The 24,284-nt window shown below is 36.5% G+C and overlaps 1 protein-coding gene and 1 non-coding gene across 2 annotated transcripts; both read left to right on the top strand.

The window, feature by feature from the left end:
* The first annotated feature begins 1,221 nt into the window (after window positions 1-1,221).
* Window positions 1,222-1,295, top strand: TRNAV-CAC. Its single transcript has one exon. It is a non-coding gene; the product is annotated as a tRNA-Val (tRNA).
* Window positions 1,296-1,305: 10 nt separating this feature from the next.
* Window positions 1,306-5,114, top strand: LOC121268139 (PRA1 family protein A1-like). The gene is made up of 8 exons (XM_041172269.1): window positions 1,306-1,656; window positions 2,223-2,263; window positions 2,353-2,431; window positions 3,507-3,593; window positions 3,668-3,756; window positions 3,881-3,952; window positions 4,049-4,177; window positions 4,777-5,114. The coding sequence occupies exons 1-7, from the start codon at window positions 1,499-1,501 to the stop codon at window positions 4,150-4,152; spliced, it is 630 nt and encodes a 209-aa protein (XP_041028203.1). The 5' UTR covers window positions 1,306-1,498; the 3' UTR covers window positions 4,153-4,177; window positions 4,777-5,114.
* Window positions 5,115-24,284: the final 19,170 nt, after the last annotated feature.

Below are 24,284 nucleotides of genomic sequence, written 5' to 3'. Positions count from 1 at the left end.
TTCGCTCAATACCAGCTCGACAGTCAACTCGAGCGGGAGGTCAATCCGTGAGTTCGCTCGACATTCACTCGAGAGAATGTTCTAAAATTAGGACTCTTGCGCCGTGGACTATAAATACATGTTTTTCTCATATATTTTTCAACTCATTAGAAGCTAAATATTGTAGAGAGAGAGAGAGATAATCATTTTGTGAAAAGTCCTGAGTATTCATTGGGTGTATTGGGGCTTTGGAATTAAGGATTTTGTGATTGATCTCTTGTACTCTACCTTTATTGATAGTGAATTCATTGAGACCGACCCTGCCAGTAAACGTAGGCTCACATTGAGCCGAACCACTTAAATCTTATTGTTCTTTGTGTGATTGTCATTATTTCTTTTGTTTGCTTCCGCTGTTATACTTTAAATTAACCTTTGATAACCGATTTATTCCAATTGTCCAATCAATCTGTTTGATTGAAAAAAAAATTTCTTATAAAAAAAAAACAAAAAAAAAAAAAAACTAAACAAAAGCCTTTGATTTGGTCAAAGAGTCACTCCAACTCGAGGGAAGCTAGAGAAGAAGGCTTGTGGGTTAAAAGAATCTTAGGTAAATACATTTTGAATACTTCTACTTGCAAGTCGGTGTGGAAAATATATCGTCTAAACCATTGACGTGATAGAATTTGATTTACAAGAAATATGAGTTTTAAATTTCTCCTTGAAGAAGTATAAGCGGTGTGGAGGGAGTGTTCCCTTCATTGACTTATCAATAAATTTTTTCATCCTTTTTACTTGTTCTATATTTTGTATTTTAAATTATTATATTGACACATTGTATTCTATAACCATTGTTGATTGTCAAATGGTACTCTCTATCATACTCAACAGTTATAGGTTAGACTTGGATGAATTGTCATATAAGAAGTTTAGGTTTAAACATGCATAAATTTTATACTAAGAAAGTTTATACGTAGACGTGTCTTAATGACATAATTTAGATTTAATTTAAAATAAAAAAAAGTTTTACAATTTAATAGATCATATTAAATCACCAGTGTGTAAACTTTTTTGTGTATAAACCAAGCATTTCTCTTGTAATATTTGTTAGTTCCTTGTAATTATTTAAGGATGGAAACTTTACAATCTAATAGATCATATTAGTTTCTTGTGTATAGACTAAGCATTTGTTTATTCCTACCAAAAAGTATTAGTTTCTCTTTTAAAAGAACGTTAAACACGCAAGTCTGGGTGGTGTAGTTGGTTATCACGCTAGTCTCACACACTAGAGGTCCCCGGTTCGAACCCGGGCTCAGACACTCCCGACGTTTTCATCTTCAATTTTCTTTTTCTTAACCCCAAATAAAGCCACTCGTATCCATTTTCGATCCTTCAACGCTCAAATTACTGCTTCATTTCACCATCTTCCAACCTCGATTCCTTCTCACTCTGTCATTTCTCTTTACCTCGTATTTGTAAGGTTTTCTTTTTAGGGCTTCGCAGCAGAATCCCCTAGACAGCCATGGATTGGGGCAACGTTACAGCGGAGGATCTGGTCGACGCCCTCCGCGAGGTCGACTGGTCGTCACCACCGCGCCCTCTCTCGGAATTCTTCTCCAGATTCACCTTCCCCCGATCTTACGCCAAATGGAATAGCCGCCTCAAATGCAATCTCTACTAGTACGGTTCCTTTTCTCGCTGCTATTGTCGTTTTCTTTCTTGCCTGAGCAATCGCGTTGTACTGATTTATTTTGCGAAATTTGCTTGTCAATTGAGTGGGCTTGGATTTTAATCGCCATCTTCTATGGTCGATGAGTATGAATTGAAAATTTTATCGTATCCTGTTTGTTCCCGTGTTTTGGTTCCTGAAAAATAATACATAACTGAATTAGGGCAAATAGTTGTATAACGCCCGTAAAGGGTATTATTATCTCTCATCATTTCTAGATTCATTTAAGATAGAATATGCTATTGAGGAAATAGGAGCGTCTAGCGCTTTCTTTTGCAGTCCTACGATTGTAAAAGTGTTTGATTTTACATGAACTATGCACTTCAAACCCGATATCTCCCTGTTTTGTTCCTTTAGAGTGAATAGGCGACTCAACTAAACTTTGTTGGTATGTCCGGCTCAGTGTAGGGCTTCGGTTATGGTAGATTACAAATAATGTAATGATGTATATTTGTTTTACTAATTTTTATCTTCAATATACTAATTTGTTATCTTCAAACGAAAAATATGTTTGCAGCTATCGAACCAACTACTTCATTATGATAATATTCATTCTTGGTAAGTGAACAGGACTTTGTTGTCTTCTTCCTGTGGTATAAATATGTGAACTGTGTTTCTTTTATTAATATCTTACCTATGAATTTTAGGATTGGGTTTTCTTCGGAGGCCACTTGCTCTTGTAGCTGCTTTTCTGACAGCACTTAGCATTGCTTTTCTGAATGATAGGTAAGCCATTGAACATAAGTGTTTGTGGGTGGGTGTGTGAGTTACACTTGTCTTAATTGGCAATGGGGTTTACGTAGTTGGAATTTATTTTTTCATTAAGAATACTTTGAATAGTCATTTTCCGCCCTCTTGAGGTGTTGTAAGCATATATTTCACAATCTGAGTTCTTTCTTTTATATTATCATTACCCATGTTCATCCGTTTGTAAAAGTCTTTTAACATTTTGAAGTTTTAGGTTATGGGTAACATTAGCTAGATTTTAAATAATTTAGGTTGGAGCGAGCTATTGCTGCTTGAGTCCATATAGATCAAAGACACTCAGTAGTAAGAAGTGGGTGTACCATCTGTCATATGTTCCTCTTGATCTTGGAGGTATTGGGAGTATGCTTCTGTGCCCATAATAAGCAAAAATGCCAATCATTATTGTTTTACTTTAGTAGATATTACAACCATGCATATATGGACACTTACACATGCTCATCCAGAAAGTCTGGGCTGGAAATTTCATAAAGCAATTACCATATGGATTTTGGTAGAGTTCCAATTAATATTACATCTGAAACCAGTTAAGAAATCAGCTGACTTATTTGCATTGAATTAATCCAGTGAGAAGTTTCTATAGTGTTTGCTGATGTATGTATGGCTGGACAAAGTGGTTTTTGTAATGATCTGAACAGATCTTATAAAGGAGTAATTGATCTCTATTGATCAACCTTTCTTTCTACGTACTTCAGAATGCCACACAAGAAAGTACTTTCCTAAATAAAAAAGAATGTCACATGAGAAAGTAGCTTGACTTGGTTGCCTCTATTGTCAAGATCATTCTTGATTGATCCTAATCTATTTTTTCAATTTCTTTTCTACTGTACTCTAAATGGATGAGGGAGGGTGTATCATATTTTATTTTTATATTGGTCCCAATGAAAGTAAAATAAGATGGCCATTTTATGAAGCACAGATAGTCATGCTTGGGATTTTTTCTTTATACGTTGGTACTGTTGTGATTATATAATTCCTTATTGGTAATAATCATGTTAGTTTTCCCATTTATGTATGCTAAGGATTATTTCTGCAGCTTTGCAGGTACTTTTAGTGAGAAGGTAACAAGAACAGTAAGGCAATTCTCCCCACACTTAGCTGCAAAGATGAGGCCTCCTCCTACGTAAGTGTGTTAGCTTATTATGTGCGTGCTAGTTTTCCAGAAATGTTGCTTTAATAATTCTTTGTTGTTGGCAGGCCTGTTATTCGTGGACGTCCATCAGCTAAAAGAGCAATATATATTTGTGGTCGGCCTCGTTGGGTGTTTGTTTTGATATTCTCTACTGGTATTTTAATTCTGAAAATCATTTTTTTTTCCTGTATAGCTTGAGAGGAGTACAAATGTTACTTGATTCGCCTTCTTTATAACTTATATAAATGTTTACTTAATCTCCTTTTCTATTTCTGTAGTGAGTTTCTTCCTCTGGTTTGTTTCCTGTGGTCTCTTAATGGTCCTATGGGCTCTTGCCATTGGACTACTTGGTATGTTATGTGCTATATCTCACCTGGCTTTTTCCTTCATGGTGTATGTATGTTGTTAACTCTCTTTTTCTCTCTCTCTCTCTCTCTCTCTTTCAGCCACCATCCTGCATGCAAGTTTTAGAACACCTAATTTGAAAGCACGTTTGAACACATTCCGTGAGGAATTTCGTGCGGTTTGGCGTAATTATAGTGAGCTGTAGCTTACATGGAGTTTGTAGAATGTTGGTAAGCTTTTGCTGACCTTTATTTATGGTTCAATTCTTACCATATACCTTGTTTTTCTATGATGATTTTCATTTCCTTAATTCCGGTTAAGCCTTTCTAGTTTTCAGCCGAGGTTTTCTAATTTAAAATGTTTGGATTTAGTTGAATCCAAGATGATATTTCCATTTACAAGTTATGAGGAATTGATTTGTAGCTTAAAATGTGGTCTTACAGCTGATTGGATGTGACATCAATTATTTGGGGCTTGTGATATCATGTGTTTATATTGCAATACTATGTTACAGCGCCAGGTTTTGTATTTACCCTTGTCAATAGTTTGACATGTGGTCTTACAGCTGATTGGATGTGACATCAATTATTTGGCGTTTGTGATATCAAGTGTTTATATTTGCCATTACTATGTTACAGCGCCAGGTTTTGTTTTTATCCTCGTCAATAGTTTGGCATGCTAGTATTGGTGCTGGGAGGTTTGAATACAATCCCAATGTAGGTTAATGCTTGCACTGATTAAATTAACTTGCTTTCTGGCAGTAACATTGTTTTTAGGCATCTGTATTACGAAAGCGTGAGTTTTCACAATTCATTACTTTTCTATTCAGGGGATGGTTTTGATTCTGAAGGTCATTCAAGTTGTTATTTTTAATTTGGGATCAGCTACTGCCACTTTGGGTATAAAATAATATCACTTCGCTGGACGGGGTTCTTAGGCAAAAACTGCTGACATATACAGATCACCGAGTTGTATATTGACTGGAACTAAAATTTCTGTAGCAGACTGTTTTGATTTCTTACTCGGTATGTAGAAGAAAACATGGAGCATTAGAATGCAGAGAGGACAGATGTTCTCGGGATACCTGGGCACGCGGTAAATGCGCACCCTACTTTGTGTAGAATTTGATCTTTGGTTAATAGAAATTAGTAGTAAAAGTTGCCTGTACGGGAATGGTGAGTTTTTTCTGTTTTTAGTTTTCCTTGATCATTTTGTTAATTGGTTTATACTCTCGATAGATTATGTTCCCATTTTATTATGAAGAGTATAACCAATCCAGAAAACAGGTATCATATGGACACTATCATTGGAGCTTGTGCATGGGAAGTAAAGGTTTTGGTGAGATTGAAATCGAGAGGCAATACCAAGGAAAAGAGCCATATCTATACTTCCCTTGATTTCTAACTTTTAATCGAGTATGGAGAAAATTCCTCCTGTTGAAGGGCATCGGGTATTTATTTTAAGTTGGGAGGTTGGCTTGCTATTATTGTATTGATTGGAAAGAGAAGGAAGTGGAATAAAAGATAATATCCGCAGAAGCTTTTGTGGGTTTCTGTCTCATTGCATAGGTTTTGAGATTTCGTTGACGTTAAGGAATGGATGGATGAATTCCCTTTACGCGTAGTGATCAGATGAAATAGCTTTCCAAGGAATGCAAAAAGCTTCCGTATAACCTGTCACTCCATCTTGTTTACTAGCGGTTTTGCGAACCCTTTCCTTGTATGGAGAAGTCGAAGTTGAAGTCGACACAACGAGTCAAATTTTCTTTACCCTTTTGCTTTTGCATCGATTATGATTCAAATCTTTCCCACAATTGCCATGCCTTCGTTATTGATTGATTGATTGATTGATTATACTCACGGCTCGATCAAACCCTTCCCACCATCCCCACAAAATCCATTGCCATTATCCTTCGATTTTGATTTGTATGAAGTGATTGGAAAGATTTTCCATTCTAACCTTGGTCAGAAATCTCGACCTCGTTAATTAGGATGGAGGAACACGCGTGCGGTCCATTGTCTGTCATTCTTTCAACGTCTTTTTAAATTTTTATTCGGAATCTTGTAGGGTGTATTTAATGTGTTTATTTTTTCATTTGAATCTTATAAATTCAAATAGTTAACTTAATGTTATTCATATTGGATATAATGTCAAATTAAAATGATTTTATAATTATGAAAATTAAAATCAAGATAATATCAAATTAAATAATATTATCTCATAACTAAATATAATAATTTTCTCATTGTCCTAGATTGGTGTTGTATGTGTAAGAAGCATGAGAAGTCAGTTGATTATCTGCTTTTACATTGTGAGGTGGCCAAGGTCACATGGGATGCTTTTTTCTCAAGAGTCGGATTGTCTTGGGTTATGATGTGTAGATTGGTGGATTTCTTTGCAAGTTGGAGAGGACTACATGGCGATTTTCAGGTAGTGAAAATCTGGAGATTGGTATCAATATGTATGTGCTGGTGTATTTGGAGGGAGAGAAATGCTAGAAGTTTTGAAGATCAAGAGAACAATGGATGACCTAAAAGTTTTCTTTTTTAAGTCAATTGTTCTTATGGGTGGGTGCCTTAGTTTGTTAAGGACTTGGTGTCCATGATCTTTTTCTTTCTATTGTAACCTCTAGCTAGACGTTTTTTCATGTATACTTCTTGTGTACCTGGGCCTGGCCTATTTCTATGAATATAATATCTATGATTACCTATAAAAAAAAAAAAAAAAAAAATTCTCATTATAAGAGGAATCTGAATCCACAATGTCATGATAGTAAAATCAAAAGCGTGATTCGTATATTGGTTGGTAGTATTGCATTTAGGCTACAATGAGCACATTCCATACAAGTCCTTTAACGACGTTATTAAAATAGTAAGCAGGCCATTGTTATTAAATAATGCATAGATTTTGGAGGCTTTATAAAGATGAACAGCTGGGCACTTCCGTATACAATATCTATGAAATTCCCAGGCTGGCCTATGTTGTTTCGCCATCTTCCACAGGAGGATCAACATCGATCGTTTTACTCTTTTTTCCATTAATTAATTCCAGGGTCGATGATCAGCCTCAGCCCTGCAATATGACCAGAAGAAGAAAAAGAAGTATACTTGTTGCTGGGTGCCTTGAGACGAGGGGAGGCCTGGCTGTTAAATAATAAAGAAAAGGTTCATTGACGGTTAGGTGGAGCTCTAGTGAAAGTATTAAATAAAGATGGTGCAATATTACTACGGGAAGTGGGCACAAGCTTTAGCCTCAGCGGTGGGCTTCATGTTGCTGTTGCTTCTCGTGTGTTGTTGTCTCAGCACCAAACCTCGCCAACTCGCCAATCTAAGCAGCGGAACCGACGGTTGCGGTTGTGATGGTGGCCATGCTTGAGTTCAATGATGACTTCTTGCAGAACTTTGGTCTTTTTATTTTTTTATTTCAATGTTGGCTAAGCCAATTTGCTAGTTGCTACATGAATTTATTTGATTAAAGCATATAAAATTAATTGGTGTTAATTTCTTGTAATTATGTGGGATATCGTTATTTTATTTATTTGATTTATTGCTTATTTTAGCTGATATATATATATATATATATATGTATATATCTTTTACCATTCTTCCAGGGACTTTACTACCTATTACTCATCGTCTTCTGTTGACAAGTCATTAAGGAAAAAACCAGAAAGAAAAATTCTACATGAAAGACTTACACCACACATCTCCACTTAATCAAAATATAATTTGTTATTTTTATCATTCTATCTTAATGCTTAAATATATGCGTGTTTAAGGATAGAAATGACAAATTATATATTGGTTAGATGGAAGTGTATTATATAAGATTTCCTTGTAACATTTCTCAAAGAAAAAAACAACCTACCTTCTTCGCCACAGGGTTTGAGAGACGTTTCTGTTTTGGTTGATGCTACAACCACAGGGCACAGAGGAGAGTCTCCACCAAGAAGGCTAATCCTTTTATTTTATTTTTTTTATTTTTTGATTTTTTTTAAATTCCTTAAATATTTTAAAAATATAAAAAGAATAATCACAAAATTATTAAAAAATAATTTCTTAACCAAAAAAAATTTATCGATAACTTTTGTCCGTGGGAATATCATTTCCCTTCTCTTTTACTCTTCGCAAGCGAAGATGGATAGATACCGTCATAAACTTTTTACACGTGGGCCTCAATAACAACTTATAGGTAGGCCTCCTAATAATCTGCCAGGCCCAAAGAGGTAACATGCAAATTTTATACACATCTATCTCTAAAAGTGGAGCGGGCGTAAAAACCATTCCTTCTATGGTGTGGGATGGGTGTTTATATATGAACGTATATACGTAGGTGCGTGCGTGCGTGTGCTGGCTGGCCCCAGCCCCGCCCCTCTCTACACTTAATATACATATATATATATATATATAATATTTCGTGGTATCATTTGGATAATGAAATTCTTTTTTCTTTTAAAACAATCATCGAAACGACGATATTTTTAGGGAGGAATGGCACAGAAGCCCCTCTTCCTAGTTCCTCTCTCTCTCTCTCTCTCTCTCTCTCCCCTATATGGCTATCACTCCCGTCTCTCCCTCTTGCGGTCGCCATTCTTTGCTACATCTCTTCCTCCTCTCCGAGTTCATGAGTCATTGACCTTATCTTTTTTTTTTTTTTTTTCCCTCTCGATTTGAATCATTGAGGGAGGTATTGTGTTGTGGATTTGATTTTGTTTATTGTTGTGGTTTTTTTTTTTTTTTTTTTTCGTGTTTTCTTTGAAATTTTTTTTTTCATTCCGGTGATGGACTGGAGGGGGCGGACAGACAAGGAGTCCGTCACTACACTCTGACACACAGATAGGGGCTCTGCCTCTGAGATACGGTGGCGGATTCCGCAGACAAAGCCCTCCTTCCCCTTGCAACGGCTGGCCCGCGCAGGGGGTGTGGGTAGCACCCATACCTTTTGGTGCTTATAACATAGTTTTTGGTTAATATGTAAAGAAAAAATCTATTCATCATTTCAACTCTCATCATTCTATGATGTGGTATTAGATGATAGGCTTACAAGTGAAATATAATAAATAATTTCTAATCACCTAATGTCACATCATAGGATAATGAAAGTTGGGATGATGAGTAGCATTACTTTTTTTTAAAGTCAAGTAGTCTTTTTTTTAAGTATTTATCAATTCAAAAAAAAATTCATATTTTTATTTTTTCATATATTTTACTTCGATTCTTAACAAGGGTGCTAATGTGGCATTTGAATGTCACGTGTCAAGCTCTGATTGGCTGCCAGGTGATAGCCTCGTCTTTAGATCAGTTGATGGAAGATGAACAAAAATACTTCAATTGTAAAAATCCTGCTCATATATAGTACTGCTTACTCGGATTTCGGATTGAAATCCGGGTTTCAAATCTGGACAGAAACCCAGCGTGAGTTAGCTTGGTTATTACTCAAGCTGGAATCCGAATGAATTAGAAATTTTTAAATCCGGAAAAAATCCGAGTTCCGGGCTATATCTGGTTTTATTTATTTATTATTTTCATAAAAAATTCTGGGCTGTACCTTTCTGTAAGATTATATACTTCTTGACCGAATATTAAGAAATTCTGTTTGAAACGAAAACTTTTATTTGCATCCAAGGTCCTCTTTTTATGAACTGGTAGCCGTTTTTTGGTTTTTGAGGTGATTGAGGGATTGTGTTTACCTCACAGGAGCTGTTTCTTGCGTGTTTTGTCCCTTTGATCTCGTTTAAGGTTTTCTTGCGCATTCATAGTCATAGATATTGCATGCATTCTTTCATTTAAAACTTGGCCGGTTTCCAATGATGTCTTGCTTATAAATCGTCTTCATCTGATGATATGGTTGTAGCACCTCTTCTTTTTTTTTTTTTTTTTTTTTTTTTTTTTTTTTTTTTTTTTTTCAGAATCTAAATTTGTTTGCAGTTTTTCACGAGTCAGTTTCAAGCTTTGTTTTTTGTTTTAATGTTAATTACGTATCTTCATAAAATATACCACAATCGGATAGGACTGGGCCGGAAAAAAAATCCGTCCGGATTAATAGGCCTAAACAAAACTTGCTAGACGAGTCCAGATCTCCACTAGGCCAGCAAATTATAAAAGATCATAGGATCCTGGATCCCTTTAATTATAGAGTAATATTATATGCAGTCGTGGAGTTTGTAAACGATGTGTAATTATGATGATATGATGTTCGTCTTCAGTTAATTCCCACCTATTAATATATAATCAGTGGCTGCGTTATGATTCTTCCCTCATACAGAAACTCCGGTTAATTTCCTGCATGCTAAATTAATCATCATCACTTCTATAAATATAAATATATATATATATATATATATATATATACACGTACGATATTTACTATATAGACATTTTTATAAAACGACTTAGAAAACTAGCATCTCTAATTTATAACACAAATACGTACCCTCATTTTAAAATATAGTTGTAAAAAAATTATAAAAATTATTATACGTATATCATTATTGAAAATATAAAAGATTGTGCAAATTTTAATCAATATATATTTATTATTTGATCTCAATAAATTAATTGAACCGTTGATAATGACCCAAATAAAAGGCAGGACCCCAAACAATCTTGAGGTGTTCAATTAATAAAAGTATATATATATATATATATATATATATATATATATATATGGACAATGATACACTACTAACTATATTACAACTTAACGGCAACTATATATTAAAATATTAATATTTTCTACTTTATTTCAAAATTTCTGTACTTGCAACAGTTCAAAATAAATAAAATAATAATTTTTTATAGTTAGTAATAAACAAATTATAGAATAGTCTTTTTTTTAATGGAAATTATAGTATAGTTGTTCTTATATCATTTTTGTGTATATATACATATACACACACATATATATGGGCATCTAGGAGGTGAAGGCGGTGGTGATGGTGGAGAAGGTGGTGATGGAGGTTGCGGTGTCGGAGGAGGTTGCGGCGGCGGCGGCAGCAGCGACTTAGGTGGTGGTGGTAGCAGCGACTTAGGTGGTGGCGGCAGCAGTTGCTGAGATTATATATATGATTGGCTTTGGTGATCTACGTTTGGCTCAACTCTAAGTTAATCAATCATGTTTTTGTCAATGTTGAGACTTAAAAGTGTTATTATAATGAAGTCTCTCCTATTTTTCATTCTTTCGAGCTCATAGAATCCCTGTATTTGATAAAACTTCATTTGAATTTTGGACATGAAAGAAAGGACATAGAGAAGGAAAATGAAATATTTGTTATAATGTAGTTTATATTTGTGGAGATCTCACACCTCTTTTGCTAGTAGAGGTGGAGAAGGCATAGGCAACAACGACATTTATGTGGGGACAATTGAAAATGGTTGGGGAGGAGAAGATTTTGAAGGAGTTGGAGTGGAGATGAGGCGGAGGAGGAGATTTTGGTGGAGACTATGGTGGAGGAGATTTTGGTGGAGGTGGAGTGGGAGGTTGGGGCAGAGGAGATTTTGGAGGTGGTGGTTTGGTGTAGGGGGAGCTTTTGGTGGTGGAATAGATATGGAGGTAGAGGCGGATTAGCAGTGGAAAGGGTAAAAGTACCCCTAGCCCATTTGACATCTAGGCCCAATCCAAAGAGTGGGAGAGAGAGAAGGAAGAGGGAGGACAAAGATTGAGGATGTGACACAAAGCAAAAAAGTGTCATTGGGAAAAGGGGGATGTGCGAGGGTATAGGACATAACACAAGGGTGATAGGAAAATAATAGAAAAAGAGGTGAAAATAGACGTAGGACTTTCAGGCTTCTTCTGCACAGCTCCTAGGTGATTGAGTGAGAGAGATAGAGAGAGAGATTATTCAACTTCCCAAATTGGAGACGCAAAATTTTCACCTGTACAATGAGCTAAGAGAGACCATAAGACTGTAAAACATACCATTTATCGTGGATTTGCACTCCAAACGGCCCATAGACGTAGGCTTAGTGCCAAACTACGTAAATCCTATTCGCTGTACTTGTTGTGCCTATCTCCCATTCATTGCGATTGACATACATACGGGCACCAGATTGCCACTTTGGATAGCCACCAGGCACCCAAACCCAGAACGTTCGAGGCCCGAGATGTCACTGTGGGCCGGGAATGACTCAGTCTCCCTCTTCAGTTTGTCCTTACAAAACAGGCTTTAATCCTTCAAATTAACTCCCTCATTGTTACTGTTCAAAATTATCGCTTAACTATTTTAATTTTTTTATCTTAATATTTAAAGAAGTGACTATTAGTGAAGTTGCATATATTTTTAATTATTTTTAATAATTTATAATGTTAAAAAAATATTTTAAAAAAATAATAAAAAAAAAGACTACAAATTTACATGATAGCCCGTTAGCACGGTCTATCTTCTATGTTATGTGGTTGTGGACGCGAGACTGGTCATCAATTAATTGTACGCTTATACGCGAAAGCTCGAAGGGAAGCAGCTTCGCAGCTTCGCGTGCCATTATAAAACCCTGATCTGTGATCCCCCTCCACCATTAAAGTCGTCGGCGTGTGATCTTCTAAATCTCTTTGAAACTTTGTTTGAGATAGACCATGATTTCATTGGTCTAAGCTACATATAAAAGGAAAGCCATTGGTAATTTGTTCGCATGTGTTGTGGATACCAAAAAGGATGCCGAAAGTCTTCAAAATCTTTTTCATAATAGTAGCTTCCATGGTCGCTGTATCCATTGTCTTGCATTTGTTCTTTGGAAACTGATTAGGGTGTACAGCCAGCTGTGAGGGAGGAAGTGAAGGCGGTGGTGAGGGAGGAGGTGATTGTGGTGGTGACGGTGGTGGAGGAGGTTGCGGTGGCGGAGGTGGTGATGGTGGTGGAGGAGGTTGCGGCGACAGTGGTGGTGGTGGCGGTGGCAGTTGAGGAGGTTGTGGCGATGGTCGTGGCAGTTGTTGAGATTATATATATATATATATATATATATAAAATTGGCTTTTGTGATCTACGTTTAGCTCAGCTATAACTTAATCCATCATGTATTATAATAAAGTCTCTTATTTTTCTTTCTTATGGGCTAGTAGAATCCCTCCTCTTCGTAAAACTTCTGACTTCATTGGAAATTTGGACATTTAGAGCACTCTTATTAGATTAGTTAAAAATTAAATTTATTGAGTATTTAATTATTAGAGAGTAAAATATACTCACAATAGATTAACTAAATTTCAAATATTTCCAGTGACTTTTAAAAGTTTTTTTAAATTTAAAAGTTACTGTATATATATATAAAAAATATATTTTATTAATTATTTCTCTCTTCCTTTCTTTTTATCATATATTTTATCATAATTGGTATATTAATCTGAGTTAGTGATATATTAATTTAGTAAGAATATGATTATTAATTTATATATAATAGGTAGAATAGTAAAATATAATAAAATAAAATAAATTAAAAATTAAAAAAATTAAATATTTTTGAATTATTAGTTATTCATTATTATATAATGAATAAATATATAATCTAATGTGGAGATTTGATGTGAATAATCAAAATCAAATTCATCTTATATTATTTTATTGTTATATAATAAAAAAATAGCTATTCCAATGTGGAGATTTATGTGAATGAAATAGTCAAAAGTTAAAGTTTTCTTACATTTATAAAAAATGTCTTTTAATTTTGGCTAATCCAATAAAAATGCTTTAAGGAGGGATATAGAGAAGGAAAAGGAAATATTTGTTTTAAAGTAGTTTATATTTGTGGGGATCTCACACCTCTTTGGCGTAACTCTTTCCAATAGAATGAAATATTACTCATAAATAAGTTACAAATAATATTTTAATAATGTATTAATTTGGTTCTATACAGACTCCTATATATGTGGAGGGACAAATACCCACTCGTGGAAAGTGGGCCGAACCCTCTCACCCTAAAGGTCATAAATCTGGGATCACAAGCTCCTCTAACAAAGAATCAAGGTCATAATCGACCGATATGCGGCCTTAGAATTTTGGTGTGACCATTATTAATAATGAATTGACAAGGTAACCAGAAGGATTGTTGTGAAATATCCCTAGCAAGATAACTGTCTGGATTACTCACCAAGGATATCAACTCCGCTCGACATGGCAGCAGATTCAAAGTGCTAACAACTCGCAATCCAACCAGGATTTGAGGAGATCAAGCTGTTAGGAAAGTCATATCCACTAAAACATTCACTCTATATATACGAGGTCAAGGCATATACCCGAAGTAATTTAAAAAAAATCCCTGAAAAGAAATACTCTACATACATCATCTTGACTTAGGTATTAGAGGTATCCCACACCAATTCGAGCCTCCACTTTCTTGGTGCAAGTCATTGGAAGCCATTTGCGAGAGTGCACAATACGTCCGTAACAAAATGTATCAAACCGACCTAACTTATAAAAGAAATGACCAAACTTGCGGTGTAGTTAGGTTTGATACAATGGTTGTAGTTACAGTTTTAGTTAGATTTTGGATTCTTAAGAATTTTTGACTGAACTTTAGAATTTAGAGTTGAAAAGAGATAAACACATGAAGTGGATCGCCTACTGTACTACATGTTACAAAATAGAGTTACTAAAAAGACCCTTTACTGTACTATGCTTGTTGGATGAATTCTGATGATCCAAAATGAAAGTGAAATCAAATAATTAAACTCGAGTTTGAATTAATTAATTAAATTCGACCTGTTTGGATTAATTACTAGTCTGATACTTGGCAGCCAAATTATTTGGTCACAAGGTCTATATTGAAGACCCAATAATTATCCTGAATAGTATTTATATTTTTCATCTTAAATTATAATTTATGACCATTTTATTTTAAATCCCCGTGGACGATCAACTTCTCATTTGGGATTAACCGGTTCTTGCCATGATAGTGCTATATATGTCTTGTCTTTTCTAATTTTCCAGCTTGACATGTGTAAACCAGAGTCGATTTTAGCTTCTTGGAATGAATTCTGAAAATTTCAAAGCAAATAAGCTTTTCATATATCATAACAGCATCCTCTGTTTCACAGTTGGTCAAATATTTCTGCAGAATGTTTGACGCTGTCAATAAAATTTTGTTTCGAAAGGTAGAACGATTCATCAGTACTTCATTGTATATAAATTAGGAGTGACAATATATGATATGACCTATGAATCTAACATGAACATGACATAAAATTAATAGGTTTGAGTTGATGTTAACGGATTCGGGTCAAAACAGGTTGACTTGTTAAGATACGATTTATTAACGGGTCAACCCGCTTAACTCGAAAGCAACCTGTTTTAACACGTTTAGATTTTATTTTAAAATTAAAATTTTATTATTATTAAGTTGTAATATTGATATTTCTCAGTATGTTTATATTTTTATTGTTGGGATCGTAATTTTAGACCTATGCTCATATTTGTTATTGTATAGTTTGTAATATTGGTTTTATTATATGTTAAAATTTGAAAAATATTGATATACATTTTTTAAGATATTGTTGCTACTAATAAATATAGATTTTAGTTTTTATATGAAATTATGTTAATCAGGTCAAATGAGTTATGCGTGTTAGTTCAATCTATTTATATGAAACAAGTTTAAATGAGTCGTGTTGCGTTAATTTATTTTTAATTAATTATTAAATGGTCCAAAATAGGTGATACGACACAATCCATTATCTAAATGGGTTGGATTAGAGTTTGAAAGTTTGACACATTTAGCTTAACGGGTCGGTTTGAGTTCACCTATATAGTCGAATATTCATAACTTGACAAAACACAAACACGATCTGAAAAAAAGATTTGACACAACAAATATAAATGGAAGGCTAGCTATAAAGAAGTTATTATTTCCTTGGCATTGATACAGCATATAATAGGAAGATGGATAAAGCCTTTATATATAATTAACCCAGTCCTTTGGGGTTCGATGATCTTCATACTAGCTATTATGTGTTTTTTCTTTATAGGACATGGAGATGATGGTGGAATGAAGTATGATGACGGTGATTTTGGATGTGGTGTTATTGCTGGTGGAGGTTGAGAAGGCATAGGCGGCAGGGACATTTATGTGAGGACAATTGAAGATGGCTGGGGAGGAGAAAATTTTGGAGGAGTTGGAGGTGGAGGCAGAAGAGGAGATTTTGGTGGAGGAGATTTTAGTGAAGATGGAGTGGGAGGTTGGGGCAGACGAGATTTTGGAGGTGGTGGTCTAGTGGAGGGGGAGCTTTTGGTGGTTGAATAGATGATGGAGGTGGAGGCGGATTAGGAGTGAAAAGGGTAAAAGTACCCCTAGCCCATTTGGCATCCAGGCCCAACCCAGAGGGGGTCTCATCAGAAAGGGAGGGAGCGAGAAGGAAGGTAGGGGGACAAAGATTAGGGATATGACACGAAGGAAAATGGTGTCAGGAAAGGGGGAGATGTGCTGTCAATAAAAGGGGAAGGGACATAAATCAATGGTGACAGGGAAATAAGAGAAAAAGAGAGGAAAATATACACGAGAATTCCAAGCTTCTTCCACACAGCTCCTAGGTGATTGAGAGAGAGAGAGAGCTTCTTGAACCTTCAGACTGGAGATTCAACTTTTTCACCTATACAGTGAGCTAAGAGAGACCATGAGAAATTGTAAAACACATAATTTATAATGGACTTTCACTCCAAACGACCTGTGGATGTAGGCCTAGTGCTGAATCATGTAAATCATATTCAATGTGTTTGTTGTGCCTATCTCCTATTTGCTGCGATTGACGTACGTACGGGCACTGTATTGCAATTTCGGATAGCCACCAGGCACCCAAACCTAGATCGATCGAGGCCCGAATCATCATTGCGGACTAGAAATGACTTTTTCTCCCTCTTTAGCGTATCCTTACATAACAAGCTTTAATTGTTGGTGCTATCTGTAGGGATCTTCCATTTTCGGAAGTGGGAAAATATGGATTTTTCGGCGTACGCAATCATCCTTAAATGATCAAATTAAATTCCCCTTAGATAAGTGCTCTCTACTCTACCTCTCCTATTTTTACAAACGCTGCTATGGGGAAATTAAAGGGCGATGACCCAAAGTTCTTGCATGTATTTTTAAACTGCACTGAGTATGCACTGTGCACGTAAGTGCACAGTGCACAGTGCAAGTGAGGACACCTAAATTGTCCATGGCGTGCATTATGCCATGCACGGTGCAATGTGGGTGCATGGGGAGTCGCGTTCTAGCCGCTAGGGACCGGGTGCAGGCGCCAACGACCACAGTAGGGAACGCTGGCGATTTCTGCTGCCACCACAATGTCTCACCGGCCACACAGGCGGCGCTTGCCGCAGCAAACCGAGTTCATGGGACAAGCACGTGGTCAAGAGCTCTTAGCCCACCAATGGTGGGATCGGCGGAGGTGTCGACGGCCACCCTTGGACCGTCGACCTTTTCTACCTCCGCCGCGGAGCATGCCATGGTCCCAAATACGGATGATGTGTATCTGATTTACTCCTAGTGGCTCGTGGCAGCCAAACGTAAGCCTGATGAACAGCTAGCAGTCTTCACGTCAATTGCCAGGGATTTTTGCAGCCGAGAAGATGCCGCACTGGCTGCAAAGTCTGGCCGAGGGGAAAGCAGCAGCTACATGCCCCTTTACACCCAACGACAACCCCTCTCAGTTATGCTCGTGAGCTGGCAGTCAACCACCAGCCTCTGCAGGCCCACCAAAGGATTCTGTCGCTGGCAAGGTGCCCCTTGGTCACTCTTTCTGCCATTGCATCCTCTTCATTCACGATAAGACTCCAACAGGTCCAGTGGTCCTTTCGACCAACATCCCGCCATGCACACTGACGACCACAATCATCCCTCTGTGGTCACAGGCGGGCAAGAGTTTCCTTGCCCAAGCACGGTGGGCTACTCATTGCCCTAAGGATCTCGTCGTCTCCCCCTCCCCCCCCCCCCCCCCCCCGGCGTCGACGAAAAAAGAAACCCGATCACCAAAACATTGGCAGATAGTTACTGTTCCATGCATGCCATGCACTATACGGTGGGCAGTTACCCCATCACAAATGCGGGTGATATCCACCCTCTCCAGCGCAGTACCTAGCCATGCAACGAGCCACCCAGCCAAGAAGTTGCTCGTCAACGAGTCAGACAATCACGACGGCCGCAAAAACTTGACATTGGATTTCTCAGTTACAAGTGCTCGACCACAATACGTTGCATGGACCATGTGAATGTGCTCCATCGGTCGCCAACCACCACCACCAGCCATTAGCCACCTTGACTGCTGGCATCTTATGCCACTGACCAAACGATCCACCATCGTAGAAGCCCCCTTGCTGCAGAGACTGATTCGTAGGTCACGTGGACAAGGGGCTTCCATTGCGTGGATCGAACAATAACCAGACACCATACCGCTTGGCTTAGGTTTTCAAAGCCAATCGTGGTTTGGATTATTACGTTGACATGGCTGAAACTCCCATGTGTGGTTGAGATCTATTTACCATTGGAGAAGCGTAGTTGAGTTCAGTCTCCCGCTAGAGCAGGGCGGTCGAGCTCTATCTCCAACCGGAGCAGCGCGACTGAGCTCTGTCTCTTGCCAGAGTAGCGTGGCTGAGCCCTAACTCCCACTGTTGCAGCACGGTTGAGCTTCGTCTCCCACACCCAGCTCAGTCGATTCCAGATCCTGCTTGGTCCCCAGCAATGAGGTTGAGTTTCGTCTCCCGCTGGAGCAATGCAAGTGAGCTCTGTCTCCCATCAGAGCAGCGCGATTGAGCTCTATCTCCCACTGGACTAGCCCGGTTGAGCTTTATCTCCCATGAAAGCTACGCGTTTGAGCTTTGCCCCCTGCCGGAGAAGCCTGATTGAGCTATGTCTCTCGCTAGAGCAGTGCAGTTGAAATTGAATTTTATTAGTTTAAATTTTTGGAACAAGTGGTGATTTCACAGGCTGTAGTCATTCTATTGAAGTTTCTCTCTAAGATATTGACCATGCATCAGCCGTATTGGTGACAACGACAATGGTACGTAATTACTCAACAAATTCATAGAATGAACATTATTAACATCATCTGAAGTAAATGCAATTTGAGCCTTTTCATCACCTTTTGGCTCACCTCCATTGTCAATTAACATTAAACTTAACATATTCTTCACATTATAAGAACATTGGTATTGGATTGGTCAAATGCCAACCAAACAAGAAATATGCCACATTTCTTCTGTTTCCAAGTTGCATTGGATTAGTTAAAGAAATATGTGTGAAACCTTGAGCTATAGTAAATCAGATCCACCGGTCATATTTGACGTGATATTGTTCATCCACCAAATTTATTTTTTAATCCATCAAATCCCGACAGCGGCCTTTTTCCTTTCCCTCGTATTTCTATTATGTTTCCTTTTGCCCCCGCATATTCTATCGATCCCTTTCATCTGGAGATTAGTCTTTTTATTTATTGGTGTCCTTGAATGAATGTTCGGTTGGGATAAAAAAATTTTGGTCTTTCTTAGCAATTTTTATAGATGGTGATGAAAAATCCTCATAAGTAGAGAGAGTTGTTTATTTTATGTGGAGATTGCATAAATTCTTGGATGGCATTGGTATATTTCCATGTACCATAAGTTTCTTGGGCATTCACATATACATGGCATTCAATCCTTTTATGCAAATGGTATCAGAGTCATTTATGGACTCCGATGGGGAATTTACGGGTGGCGCCCACTTTGGAGGAGTGCATGTTGATCACATACACGTGCGTACGAGCTTTTGCTCTTTCTCTCTAATTGGCTTTGTCATCTTAAGAAGCAATCGTTTTAACAGAAGTTGTAGTCTCCGTATGTGTCATTATGCAAACATATCTTTATACATAAAAGCGGCTATCTAGAAATGAACAGTGGCATTTTGTTTGATGGACTAATTACATTTTTGTCAACTTTGGCAATGCATTTTTGTTTGATGGACTAAATTACGTGTTCCTCCTGTGTCTGTTTTGAAATGTTTTTTTTTTACAAATTTGTCCGTGTTCATGTCCAAGCGATCCAAGTGAAACTAGTCACTCTCCTCTTTCTTCTCCTTTGGTGGTTGCTTGTTTGGTCCCTTTGGAGATTTGGTTTCCTCCAGGTTACTTTTCCATATGTGATGTTAGAAAAACTAGATTAGAGTATATGGTAAAAGCTTTTACCTCGAGCAGCAAATAATGGATCGGATGCGGTTGTTCCACAGACTTCTCCACGAGTGTTGTTCGTTCGAAATCATCTTCCTCGATCGTGGAGTGTGCTACGTGGTCAAAAGTCAGATCATCACCACCCACATGTTCCACAACCAAAATACTGGGACTAGAGAGAACTATACTTAAGAGAGAGATTTTCTATTTGTGCACGAAGTGTCCAAAGGGGAGATAAATAGTCCCTCTAAGTGTAACCCACGGTTGGCCTTATTGGCCACCATCAAGGTTCATGAAGTGACTTTATTACCCCTAGACAAGGGAAGGGAAGGGGAAGGGGAAGGGGTATGCACTATGAGTGCCCCTTTACTATATCTCTCATTCGCACATAGTGGGCAAGAAGCCAGGTCTACATCGCTCAATATATTCTCAATCTTTTTTATATTTACAAATAGGCTGTGCGACCACCGATCACACCTCTAAAAGAAAAATGAGAGCATTATACTAAATCTTTCTGAGAGAAGACCAGCATAACAATATCCCTAATAGTGTCTAGTTATGCCTCGACTCATTTGGTCAAATCACATTAAGCATCCTTAATCCCTCTCGAGTCCAAATATCTCAGAGCAATACTTAATCTCCATAAAATATGATGTACTTACAGCAATGTTGCAACATCCAAGAAGCAATACAACTTGTCGGGAATGAATACAAACACAATATTGATGTGTTACCAAATAGTCTTCATTTAGCCCTTATGTCATTTAGTTTAACTCTCTTTGCTTTCCCGGCAATGTCTATTTAGATCACATCATTCATGGTAATAGACAACATGTCAAAGTAGTAGACACTCAAGCCTTTACCTCGTAACATAGTCAAAGATCGCCTAATGGCATAAATAAATTAAAATCATTAGTTATGACCTACAAGACTCACACGGTACTAAGGAAGCAGGGATTCATTCATTGATCTCTGCTATTGGTCGTAAAAGCACACGTAGTATGAAATACATGTTATGGTGGAGTTCTCTGTCCAAACTCATTTATAAAATAACGGTGTAAACATTCAGTCATAAAATAAACTTAATAATACTTAATATTATAAATTCTTGTAAACTAGTATTGCTACTATGTGCTAATCATAATTTTAGTGCTAGGTAATATGATTTAAAATCCTTAAGATTTTTCTGAGAAATAAAGTTTATTGGCTAACATATTTATCCAAGTAAAACTATGCCTAACTTAAAATATTAAACCAAGCCCAACTTAAAATAATATAATAGTTTCTGAAATACAATAAAACCAAGCCCAACATATAAATGAAGCCCATGTGAGTCCAAGCCCACTTAAAATAGTTTCTATTACTATTCTAATGAGTGGATAGGAATGTGCCAAGTGTCAATCTAAAAAGTAATTCTACTGATTCTAAGTGGATTTGAATATTCCACATAGCGATTTGATAATAGTTTAAATTGGGTGCCACGTGACACTATCCCAGGTGTTACTATTCACAAAAAAATTTACAAAAATTATTATTACACCCTAAAATCCTAAGTGCCTTGAATAAATCAAAAGGCACTCCTGCATACTATTCATCCGAAAGCGAGCAACATATTATTACACCGTAAAATCTTAAATAATCTTTTAAGTCTAATGTTACAATTATTTTCTCCAACTTATATTCTTAAGTGCCTTAAATAAATAAAAATGCAACTGTTACTATAACGGGTTGGAATCCAACTCACAACTGCTTGAAGATTGGATGGATTTTATAATTCGAAAAATGCTACTATGACTCTCAAATGTGTCTATTCATATATTTTATTTTTTTTCTTAATGGTTAAAGAAATGACTAATTTGTATTGTTTATTATTTTTTCTTAATAGTTAGGGATATGTGTTTAAAAATTTCTTAAAAGGAAACGAGCGAAAAAAAAAGGAAACAACTATTTACACTGAGATGCATATTTGGGGTGAGTTAAGGAGTGGTTTGGATTCAAAGATGAGTTGAGATGGTTTGTGAATAGTAGAATAAAAGTCGAATTGTTTATTATATTTTGTGTGAGAATTTGAAAAAGTTATTTTGGGATTTGAAAAAGTTGAATTGTTTATTATATTTTGTGTGGAAATTTGAGAAAGTTGTAATGATAAGATGAGATGAGTTGAAGTGGATTTTGAATACAAACGAGATGAGTTAAATAATTATAGTATGTCGTGGCACTACTTGTCATTTATATTTCCTTTTGAACTTCTATTTTATTTGGATTTAGAATTAAAGAACTAGGGACCTTCGTCATTATCAATTACTTGTCTTATACGTTAAAGCCGAGTTCTGATCATTTACTCAAAATTCAAAGAGAAGCAGCTTCTTTTATGCTTCTGGTGACCCTACACTCGGGTACGAAACGGGCCATCTACTCAACCATTAGATCAGCATCGACTCGTCGGTCTTCTGAATATAAAATATTCATGTGGAGATAATGTTTCAAGCTACTTCTAAGATAAGACATGATTTCATTTAGTCAAAACTGTGTATAAAATGAATTAAAGCCAGCCATTGTCAACTTAATTGTTCGCATTCGTACGTTGTGAGATAGCAAAAAGCAGGATGCATGAAGGCTTGAAGATCTTTCTCATAATATTAACCTCCGTGATTGCTGTATTCATTCTTTTGAATTTCCTTTTTGGAAAACAATTAAGATTTACAATCAGTGCTCGTGGTGACGCTGGCGGCAATGATGGTGGAGGTGGAGGTGGAGGTGATGGAGGTAATGGTGGTGGGAGAGGTGGTGGCGGTGATGGTGGTGGAGGAGGTGGTGGTGGTGGTGATTGATCAGGAGTTTGTGTTCGTGGGTGAATGCATGGCTGCTAAGATCAATTTGATGGCCATCTTTAGTACTATAAGTTTGGCTTGTCTGTAATTAGTAATATAGGAATTTATTTTATTTTATTTTATTTTCGTGCTACATAAATTATTTTACTTAATGCATTAAATTGGTCCTTTATGTACTCCTATATACGAATGAATATGCATGACGAAACTGTACTGTTTATTAGGACTCATGATGCTTTGATATATACAATTAATGGTTATCAGTACGTACTGCTTGTATTAATTTAGGCTTCGTTTGCTTATTAAATTTATCTCAATTCATTATTATAATTTTTTAAAATTTTAATATAAAATATAATAAAAAATTTAATTTTTGAAAATTTTAAAATAATAATAATATTAAAAAATAATATTCTAATAATATTCTTTGATAGATTATATTTTTACGATTAGCTAAAACTTACTACAAGAAATATTACTATTTGCGACGCTAAAAACTGCTGCAGAACATTTTTCTTGTTCATTTGTTTTTGCCGCTAGGAGACAGTAATAAAGCGTCTCAAAAGGTATATATATTACGGCAATTTCATTTTTTATGGCGATATTTGTTGCTGTAAATAGTCATATGTTTTGCTGTAAAAAGATTACAACCATGTTTAAATATGGTCTAAATAATTATTGTAGTAAAAAAAATTGCTGAAAATATGTGATTAAATATGTCGCCACAAATAATTAAGTATGTGGGATTAAAAAAATTGTTTGTTTTGCCGCAAATAGGTATTTGCGGGAATTCTTGCACACATACCTAATTGTTTGCTGCAAATAAGTATTTATGATTAAAAAACTTATTTGTTTTGTCGCAAATACGTATTTGTTGCCATTTTTACGCAAATACCTAATTATTTGGTCACAAAACATTATATGTTATGTCGCCGCAATGATGTTTTTTTCTTGTCGATTTGAACTTCGACGGAAGGACGCAAAACGCAACAAATGTTAGTCATTGTGATCGCAATGCGAGCCAGTAGCCATGCAGCTGATCCCCGAAAGATGCAGGGCTTCTCTTTTTTTTTTTTTTTTGATAACAACAGCATAACTTCTTTCATAAAAGAAAGTCAATACAAATAAAACACTGCATAGTTACACAGCAGCGTCTAAGGCAACTCTAGCTTGTATAAACTCTGGACAAGAATGCCACCATTGCAAAGTATCATCAATAAAATAAGCATGTCTTGCTAATAGATGAGCAGCCTCATTCCCTTGACTACCAACATGGAGAACTTCAAAAGAATTAAAACGACTAAGAAGGCTTTTGATTTCTTCAATCATCGACCCTCTTCTAGTTAAATTAACTTCATTGGAACAAATAGCTTCAACAATACTAAGTGAGTCA

This window comes from Juglans microcarpa x Juglans regia, chromosome 5S, assembly GCF_004785595.1.
Source record: "Juglans microcarpa x Juglans regia isolate MS1-56 chromosome 5S, Jm3101_v1.0, whole genome shotgun sequence".
Lineage (NCBI taxonomy): Eukaryota > Viridiplantae > Streptophyta > Magnoliopsida > Fagales > Juglandaceae > Juglans > Juglans microcarpa x Juglans regia.
Note: the sequence above shows the minus strand (reverse complement) of the source record. Positions and strands in the feature narration are given on the sequence as shown.

Coding starts and splice junctions, on each gene's coding strand:
- LOC121268139 (XM_041172269.1), top strand. CDS start 1,499: ATGGATTGGGGCAACGTTACAGCGGAGGATCTGGTCGACGCCCTCCGC. Junction 1,657..2,222: donor CTCAAATGCAATCTCTACTA/GTACGGTTCCTT, acceptor ATATGTTTGCAG/CTATCGAACCAACTACTTCA. Junction 2,264..2,352: donor TATGATAATATTCATTCTTG/GTAAGTGAACAG, acceptor TATGAATTTTAG/GATTGGGTTTTCTTCGGAGG.